At 41.6% G+C, this 10,546-nt stretch overlaps 1 protein-coding gene across 1 annotated transcript in view; it reads left to right on the top strand.

The window, feature by feature from the left end:
* Positions 1-562: 562 nt before the first annotated feature.
* The window catches only part of slc2a2 (solute carrier family 2 member 2), a gene marked incomplete at both ends in the record, with an annotated part of 52,368 nt that continues 42,384 nt past the window's right edge, over positions 563-10,546 (top strand). The window contains one exon of the mRNA XM_084308499.1: positions 563-589. Coding sequence (XP_084164625.1) covers positions 563-589 — 27 coding nt within the window. The remainder of the gene's footprint in view (positions 590-10,546) is intronic.

Here is a 10,546-nt window from a genome sequence, read left to right as displayed (position 1 = left end):
AGCAAAGAAGCCATCGCTACTCAACTGCTGGCAAACTGGCGCCGCTGGCTTTCCAAATACTCTCTCTCTCTCTGTCTCTCTGTCTCTGTCTCTCTCTCTCTCTCTCTCTCTCTCTCTCTCTCTCTCTCTCTCTCTCTCTCTCTCTCTCTGAATGGACCAGTGAATTCTAGTCCTCAACAACACTGTAGAACCACTTTAGAACTACACTGTATCGACCCTGCCTACCTTCCCTCCCTCCCCCTGTGTCTCTCTCTCCCCAGTCCTCTTGTCTGTCCTCCTCCCCCTCCCGCTCCCCTCGTTCCCTGTCTGCTGCGTGGGTCCGGGTCCCTGGGTGGGAGCCTCTCACCTCCTGAAGGGATGAAGGACGATAACTGAACAACATGAACATGAACGTCATCCTTCTGAATGTTACAACGTGGGAGGGGCGGGGCGGGGGGAGGGGGGTTTGGGCTGTGGGCGGCCCGATCCGTTTCCCTTCCCCCCTCCTCCTCTCTGCCCTCCTCTCCTCCCGGTCCGACCCAGAGTCCTTTTGGGTCGTGGTTCCGCGTCCGATCGCGTACGGATGGGAAGAGATGCCAAGATGTGTTCCGTGAGATACAGACCAGGATATGTCCCTTTAAAATCACCGCCAGGTCATCCCCTGTTTTCTCCTATACCCCACTACCCAACCTCATCCTCTCCTCTCCCCCAACCGCCCCCCCCCCCCCCAACCCCCACCTCACCCTTGTCACTCTTAAGTCTTTAAATACAGAAGGTGCTGCATCAAATATACTGTAAGATTAAATGAACAATGACAGCCCCCCCCCCCCCCCCCGTTCTTTTTTCTGTGACACAGTCTGGAGTCGGTCTGCGTGTCTGAAGCTTGATGAATTGTATAGCACATCTGTGTGTGTGTGTGTGTGTGTGTGTGTGTGTGTGTGTGTGTGTGTGTGTGTGTGTGTGTGTGTGTGTGTGTGTGTGTGTGTGTGTGTGTGTGTGTGTGTGTGTGTGTGTGTGTGTGTGTGTGTGTGTGTGTGTGCGTGTGTGAATGTTCATGACATGACGCTGAAATATCAAGAGGAAACAGACCATCCACTCTGAGATGATCCCATTCTAATCAAGTCGGAATATAAATGAGACGTTTAAATCAAATGTCTTTAGAAAAAGAAAATAAATTGAAGAATGGAGCTTCTCTGTCTATCTGTGTGTGCGATTATGTGTGTGTGTGCGTGCGCGCGTGTGTATGTGTGCGATTATGTGTGTATGTGTGCGATTATGTGTGTGTGTGTGTGCGTGTGCGCGTGCGCGTGTGTGTGTACGTTGCCTAACACTGTTAAAGCATCATTATACAGAGCTCTGATGTCCATTTTGAGTCACGCTCCTCCATTTTGGTTCCTTTGGCTCCTAACTGTTTGTAAGGTGCCTGGCATGATGTAAGCAAAGATAGAACATAGGCCAACAGATCATTATTCTTGCCTAATATATTTTACTTCAACCCCCCACCCCCCCCCCCCCCCCACCCCCCTTGTGTTATGGGCCTCGTTTTAACACCACTGGTGACACTAAGCGTCTCTGTGAAGGGGATGGATGTTAATGACTTTTAAAATTCTTTGATTTATTCTTTGGAACGTTTTAGAAGAGTGCTTTTAGAGTTGCAGTGTGAACATGATAGAAAAACTATTGTCATTTTGTTATTGTTAAATTGTTTATTCATCCTTTATTAAATCTGTAAGACTGTATTTTAGGGGTGGACTAGAGTATAGGTCACATATGATATTTTTCTCAGCCACGTCGGAGGACTACATTGACCAGGATGCATTGCAGGACGGAGAGCTGGGAGATGCATTCTTGAGGCCGGGTGGATGTAGTTTTGGCTATGTTGTCGCCAAAACAGTTGGCCTGAGGTTAACAGATTTAAGAATTGAATCTCCCAACAAAATAACAACCATCTGAATACATTTTTTCTTTTTGTATTTATTGTTTTCTCTTCACTGATCAGATGTTTCTTATATGCCGTTTCTTTTCTGTTGCACTGTTGAGGCCAACCTTCTACGCAAAACACGTGTTTTTGTGGATCTGCAGGTTCTACTGATGTAGTCACTTTTAAGAGGGGAGCAGGCTTTCGTTTTAGCAATAAAGAGCTGTGCTGATCAAGCTACTGTCTTCCCTGTGTGTGTGTGTGTGTGTGTGTGTGTGTGTGTGTGTGTGTGTGTGTGTGTGTGTGTGTGTGTGTGTGTGTGTGTGTGTGTGTGTGTGTGTGTGTGTGTGTGTGTGTGTGCGCGCGCACAAAAGAGAGGGTGTGAGTGTGTGTGCACAATAGAGATAGTGTGTGTGCGTGTGAGTGAACAAGAGAGAGCGATACTGTGTGTGAGTAAGTGTGCATGTGACTGTGTGTGCACAAGAGAGAGAGAGTGTGTGAGTGTGAGTGTGTGCACAAGAGAGAGAGTGTGAGTGTGTGCACAAGAGAGAGAGAGTGTGAGTGTGTGTGCACAAGAGAGCGAGAGAGTGTGTGTCAACCCTGCATCATTGTGTCCACTCCCTGTCAGAAAGGCTGGTTGTCTTTACACTGAAGAGTTGATTTGAGTACAAGACCACTGTATACTTTATTCTTTGTAAATTCTTTGTTTTAGTTTTTTCTTTGTTTATTAAACTGTATTCTATATATGTTTTCTTTTATTTTTCTCTCTTTATTTTGAATGAGGAAAAAAAACAATGCATTACTAATGTCCTGTTTTGGGGGGTTTATTTGTTTTGTAAAAGAGATGCTGTAAGAGAAATAAATGAAACTAGAAGATTACTCTGTCATATTAAGAGTCTCCTGTGTTTAATGTTTTGTCTAGTTTGTTGGTCCCCAGTTGCAATGTGCAATGCTACTGTAGGCTACACTAGCTACATATCACAGCTTTAACACTTTGATTGCCAGCCGTGTTTTCCTTTTACCCCCTTGAATGCCACAATCCGCTCCATTGTTAACGTTAATATCGCCTAATCTATGTTTTAAATTATGGCTATGTGTCTAATATGCCCGTCGCTTATCAAAGACTCATTTTCCAGTCAACATTGTCAAAGCAGATTGTATATTTATCGCTTCATTTCAGTTTGATAGCATTTTGAAAATCACTTGTTTTCGCGGAAAAAACAACACATTCTATGATAATCGTCTTTTACTGGAATATTCCAGAACGTTGTCATTTGTCTGCCTATTTATGAATCGTTTTCAAATAAACGCTAGATGATCGATAGTATATGTATGCGCACGCACGCTTGTGCCGCGCGCTGATAATCGCTGCTCTTATTTCCTGATGGCTTTTACAGTCAAAACAGCTATATCACATATAGGAGAAACGCTTATATATCCGTGAAAACGAGTCTGATTATCCTAAGGGTGCGGTTACACCTTTCGTTTCATTTTCGTATCGTCGTCATATGCGTTTCGCCGCGACGTCGTGCGCCTCGAGTCACACTTTCGTTTTTTTTTCCGTTTTTGTCACCCGAGCACACTGATGTAGTACACTGCCAAAGCAGTAGGTGGCAGTAGGTGGCAAACATGAAGGCAATTTCAACCAATCAGAACTTGAATGTGCCTGCAAAGCAAATGTCAACAAGGCGGCCACCATCTTTTGCTTAGTTACCCAATGCAGCAATTATTTTTCAGCAAAGCCTAATAAAAGTGCAATAAACAAAACGGATACATTCACTGTGTGTTCTGCCTGTCATTTGTTGATGAAACAAAACTAACATCAACACAAGTGACCACCAAGAGCGGATAGTTTAGTCTAAAAAAAGATCGGTAGCATTGTTAGCTGCATGCTAACGTCAATGGAGTATACCATTATAACAATATAGCATTGTGGCTAGAAGCTAACGTTAGCTCACGCTACTTAGCCAGCACCAAACTGATGATATCGCGAGCTATCAGTAGTTAGATAACATTAGAGACAACGCTGTGTGTATTAAACAAAGGTGAATAGATGACTGGGCCATTTTGTTTAATGCTTGTTAAGTTGAAAGAGGAGCTCTGAGCTAACAGGGTCTGAATCCTGATAGCTCACGTTAGCCAGCTGCTCATGCAATCGGTAATGCTAGCAGAATGAATGGATGTAAACTTTATTTAACATATTGCATATGGGTACAATACAATACGGCTCAATACAAACAATTGTTAAGGGAATGCAGACTGTTGTAGCTTGGACTGGGGTCCTTATAACAATAACTTGACAACACATGGTAGCTGAAGCTATTTGGGACACGGAGCTATGTCCCAAACACACACACTGTTGTCACCGGAAGGGCACGCAGATGGTATCTACTGCGCATGGGCGTTTTCGCAACAACGGCTCCGTGCAGACTACACGCTGTTGTCGACGCGTTTTTTTGCGTTTCTCCAAAACGCAAAGACAATTTAGCGTTTCAGCCGTATCCACAAAAAAACGCCAAAAAACGCATTTCTGTGTAATAGGGACATGAAACTTATTCAAAAACGTATAAAAAAACGCCACAAATACACTAGTCTAACCATGGCCTAAGACTGATAACATAGATTCCTTACCTGAGGTCACCGTGTGTACAGTAGAACACATATTCGCCGTGGCACCAAGGCTCCAGAATGAACTCTGGTAGACCCCGGTTACATCAGTGAGAAGTAAAATGTGGAGTCAGAAATCCGTTCTCCCATTCACTTTCATTGAGTCCAATCCAAAAGGGTGATTTACCATCTGGGAGACGATAGGGGGCGCTTTTTTCACATCTGAGCGCCGGCGGTGCCTGCATCTCCAACGGTAGGCTCGCTTGATGCAATATGATTTCAGAACGCTAATAAAAAAATAAAAACCAGAGAATACTCGTGACGTGGCATTCAACGGTCGGGGGGTAAACCCGAGAAAAGCCGTGAGTGGCATACAAAGTGTTAATATGGAACACTATGCTAAGCTAGCTACATACCACAGCTTTAAAACGCTAAGCTAGCTACTAGGGATGTCCGATATTATCGGCCTACCAATATTATCGGCCGATATCGGCATTCAAATGTGATATCGGAAAATATCGGTATCGGTTTAAAAAAGATAAAATAATTTTTTTTTTTTTTTTTACATTTCTATAACCTTTATTTACCCAGGCAAGCAAGTAAGAACAAATTCTGATTTTATTTATTGTCAAAAGTATGCATAATGTTGTGTTAATTCCACAACAAGAGATATGTAATGTTAATTACCTGAAATTATTCAGTTTTTGGGGGGGGGGGACCCTGCATATATCGGTATCGGTTGATATCGGTATCGGAAATTAAGAGTTGGACAATATCGGTATATCGGTATCGGTAAAAAAGCCAATATCGAGCATCCCTACTAGCTACATACAGCTTCAATGTAACGTTACGCTAAGCTAGCTAAATATCACAGCTTCAATATGAAACACTACACTAAACTAGCTTCATATCACAGCTTAATATGGAACACTGCTAAGCTAGCTACATATCACAGCTTTAATATGGAACACTACACTAAACTCTACATATCACAGCTTGATTGATTGATTGAAAACTTTCATTAACAGATTGCAGAATGGGTACAGTACAGTACAGCTCAATACATACAATTGTTAAGGGGATGCAGACCAGAGAAAGACTTTCGTCTTGTTTACATCAGGGTCCCCCATTTTAAATTCATAATGACATTTATGACATACACAGACCTAAGGCGACGGGTGGGCGTGTGACGGTAGAGGAGGTCGGACAGGTAGGGAGGGGAAAGGTTGTTGAGGGCTTTAAATGTGATGAGAAGTATTTTAAATTGAATCCTGTATTTGATTGGAAGCCAGTGGAGGTTGTGGAGGACAGGGGTGATGTGATCAGAGCGACGGTGGAGGTGAGCATGCGGGCAGCGAGTTTTGGACATATTGGAGTTTATTACAATAGTCCAGTCTTGATGAAATGAATGCATGAACCAGTGTTTCAGCAGCAGAGAGTAACGAACAATGTTCCGGAGGTGGTAGAAGGCCGTTTTGGTTATGTGGTTCACATGGGGGAGGAAAGAAAGGGTGGAGTCCAGGATGATGCCAAGGTTACGGACGTGAGTGGAGGGGGTGACAATGGAACCATCAATATTTAGGGAGAAATCCTGGGTGTGGCTGGTGAGGGATTTTGGACCGATAATGATGATTTCTGATTTATTGCAGTTTAGTTTGAGAAAGTTATTTTGCATCCATGTTTTGATGTCTGTGAGGCAGGTGGTGAGGGTGGAGAGAGTGGCTGGAGTGATAGTCTTGGTGGAGAGGTAGAGCTGAGTGTCGTCTGCATAACAATGAAAACGGAGGCCATGTTGGCGGAGAATCAGACCAAGTGGAAGGATGTAGAGGATGAAGAGCAGGGGACCAAGTACTGAGCCTTGGGGGACACCATGAGTGATGGGGGCAGTGGGGGATTTGCAATTGTTGATGGAGATGAATTGGTGCCTGTGTGAGAGGTATGATTGGAGCAAGGTGAGGGGGATTCCGGAGATGCCAACGGAGGACTGGAGACGAGTGATGAGGATGGGGTGACTGATGGTGTCAAAAGCAGCGCTGAGGTCTAGGAGGATGAGGATGGAGAGGGAACCAGAGTCGGCAGAGAGGAGTATGTCGTTGGTGACCTTTAGAAGAGCAGTTTCGGTGCTGTGTCTGGTGTGGAATCCGGATTGAAAGGTATCATAAAGGTTATTGTTGTCGAGGTAGGATTTTAATTGGGAGGCAATGGCTCGCTCAATGATTTTTGAGAGGAAGGGGAGGTTGGAAATGGGGCGGAAATTATCAAGGGTTTCAGGGTTGAGTCCGGGTTTTTTTTAGTAAGGGGGTGACAGAAGCAGTTTTGAGGGCGGGGGGAAATAGGCCAGTGGTCAGAGAGGAGTTTACGATGGAGGTGATTAGGGGAGAAAGGGCAGGGAGACAAGCCTTGACTAGGATGGAGGGGATAGGGTCCAGGATGCAGGTTGAAGTTTTCATTGTAGAGAGAATGGAGGATAGGTCCGATGCAGTGATTTCAGTGAAGGATGTAAAAGGGGGGGGTGGGCGGTGGAGGGCGGGTTGAATCCAGAGGAGAGATAGTGTTGGCGGAGGCAATTGTTAGTTGGGTGTGGATTTTGTCGTAGAGACTTGCGGGTTGTGGCATTGTACTCAGTAGGGATATCCTCTTTCATTGGTCTATGTTGACCACTCCCCCGATCCTTAGGTCACACCCCCTTAGGCCTCACCCCCTTAGACCACACCCCCTTTTTGTATATTTTGAACCGTTTGTTGTAGAGACTTGCGGGTTGTGGCATTGTACTCAGTAGGGATATCCTCTTTCATTGGTCTATGTTGACCACTCCCCCGATCCTTAGGCCACACACCCTTAGGCTACGCCCCCTTTTTGTATCTTTTGAACCGTTTGTCCTAGAGACTTGCGGGTTGTGCTATTGTACTCAGTAGGGATATCCTCTTTCATTGGTCTATATTGACCACGTCATTAGGCCACGCCCCCTTTTTGTATCTTTTGAGACAATACAGACCCTCTCCCGTTGGCCAGCGGTGCACAGACATCACCCACACTTTCACAATTTGTCTATTTGTCTAATTGTCTATTTTATTTTATTTAAATTTTTTTATTAAAAACGAAGGTTCGAACGTCCGTTCGAAGAACCCTGACTAAGTTTGAATCCCAAAAACAGGCTTCGGGGACAGCCTTACCAAACATATTATTTATATTATTCAATTGGAACTCAAACATTCTGTTGTGATGGCACAGTATCAGTATGATGTCATAATAGAACATTCTAGAACATTTGTGATGTCACAGTATGATGTCATAATAGTACATTCTAGAACAGTGGTTCTCAAACTGTGGTATGTGTACCACTAGTGGTACTTGGTGGTACTGCTGGTGGTACTTGAAAACATTTCCAAAAAAGCTAAAAAAAAAAAAAAAAAAATTATTTATTTTGCAGTCAGGCCACTGAACTTAGAAGCAGGCCAGGCCAGTGTTTCTGGTTGCGGCAGCGCGATAGTTAGATAATCTAAGTGGGAAACAACCAGGAGATCACTGTGACAGAGAGTAATGCAGTCTAAACAGTCATAAATCTTTAATTCAACTTCAGCCCTGATCATAACCATTTATTTTTAGATTTCTTGTAAAAAAATGAAATACTCCCACTTTTCTGAAAAGAGTTGGTGTTAAATCTGACATTACAAAAAATCCATCAAAATATGTGTTGCTGCTAATCATTGACACATGCCTATCCTGTAATAATCCCCCCCAGAAAAATGTACTTTGCATTTGATATATTGTAAATATTTTACTTTTTGTATGTTTTTTTTAACAATAATTTGTGATGCAAACACAAACTGGCATTTAAAGGGTAAACATTCAAAAATGTATTGAATATGTGTTTTCTTTTCTTTTTTACAATAATTTGTGATGCCCATCACAAACACTGGCATTTAAAGGGTAAATATTCAAAAATTCCTGCACCAGAATGCAGGAAATTAAGTTTTTGTAACAAAATAATTGTGTGTGTGTGTGTGTGTGTGTGTGTGTGTGTGTGTGTGTTGTGTGAGAGAGAGAATGATGGGTGAGAGAGAGAGAGAGAGAGAGAGAGAGAGAGAGAGAGAGAGAGAGAGAGAGAGAGAGAGAGAGATAGAGGGAGAATTAAGTACATTTGCTGAAATACAGTTGTTCTTAATTTTCTCACTTGCTATGTGAGAATGTTAGTTATTATGTTCTCAATTCCCCTTGCATTGTATGAGTTGTGTGGAAGCGTTTGCTAGTTCTAGTGCTATCCCTTTGTACATTGTGGCTGTGTCTGACAAAAGTTAACAATAAATAATGGTATTAGGATTCGGAATACATTTGCCTCCTGCGTGAACTGTGCATAGCTGAATAGACTGTATTTTAACGCCGGTCATATGGTGGTACTTGGAGAGCCAGCTACGTTCTCAGGTGGTACTTGGTGTAAAAAGTTTGAGAACCACGGTTCTAGAACATTTGTGATGGCACAGTATGATGTCATAATCAAACATTCTAGAACATTTGTGTATCTATTCAACAATTCTCTCAGAAGATCTCATTGTGTATCTTGAAACAGTACTTAACAGTACTGAACAGATAGACTAAACAACATAGATTGAAGCCTGCATTTCTCAACCAAGGTAACGTCACGGTGACCAAATGCGTCCACATTTTATAGGATTCTATCACATTTTCATAACAATAGCGAATATTACTTACCCTGCGCCGTTTTCATTGAGGTTTCTTACAAATTAACAATGTTTTATTTGTCCTTTATATGCGGATACCATTTAAAATCTTAAATTGTACCATTTTGTTTCCCTTTAGACAACAAAAATAATGCTAATGATGCGCTTTTGTTAAGATAATTAGTTTACCATTCGCGGTCACTGTACTGAGGTTGCATTAATAGTTTACTGCTGTTCAGATCGCGTCAAAGAATAGACCAGTGACCTGTGACCTGTGCTAAAGGTCTTGGGAAATGTATTCATGTTGTAGTTTTCAACATTTTCACCTTTTAATTTTAAACCAATGCTGCCATCTACTGACAACAGAAAGTGTTGTGTATCGTCAACTTGAGAGGCTACCCTCGCACTTCCATAAACACCGTCGCCCAAAACACATTCTAGAGATTCCCACTTTTTACTGGGAATGGGGCGTGACCGAATTTGGTCCCAGACAATAAGAGTGACTGAGATTGGTCTACGTTCCGTTACCTTGCCTACCGTTTTGCTGTGGAAAGAGACAATACAGAGACAATACAGACCCTCTCGTTGGCCGGCGGTGCACAGGCATTCACAATTTCCCCGCATGGAATTGTCTAGTTTATATAATTTTATATAACAAAATAACATCTCTCTATAACCAAAGTTACTCAACATGCTTTATTATGCCTAAAGTAATATATCTGACACATCTCTAAAAATCAACCTATAACAAAATAATAGCTCTTTTCAAGTCTTACTGGGCAAAATACATAACAAAAATATGAATTCATGTTCTAAATAATACCTCTTCTGTATTAGAACATTTAAAATATATATATATATATATATATATATATATATATATATATATATATATATATATATATATATATATATATATATATATATATATATATATATATATATATATATATATATATATATATATATATATATATATATATATATTTGTATCTTTTCAATGTAATGTAAATTATAAAACAGTAACCTTGCAAAGATACAAATTAATAAAGTAACTAATAATAAAGTGCACTATGCAGTTTCGGATTTGTTCACATTTGCATAACTTGCAATTAGTGTACAAAACTAATTTATTACACACGTAATCCTTAGAATGATTGTATCATAAGCATCTTATATCATCAAAAATCAAACCAAAACATAATTTTGAGGCATCAAACTAGTTTAAAATGATTTTCTTTCTCTCTCTGTATAGCTGCATACTTCAATCAATTCGGTCAACTTTGCCATCAAACTCTCGCCTCTCACAGCTTTATTAGACACAGAAACATATGATCAAGCTTTACATGCGTTGCACTCCGCC

The sequence above is a fragment of the Notolepis coatsorum genome, assembly GCF_963971535.1.
Source record: "Notolepis coatsorum genome assembly, chromosome: 2".
In the NCBI taxonomy this organism is placed as follows: domain Eukaryota; kingdom Metazoa; phylum Chordata; class Actinopteri; order Aulopiformes; family Paralepididae; genus Notolepis; species Notolepis coatsorum.
This window is presented reverse-complemented; position numbering and strand designations above follow the sequence as displayed.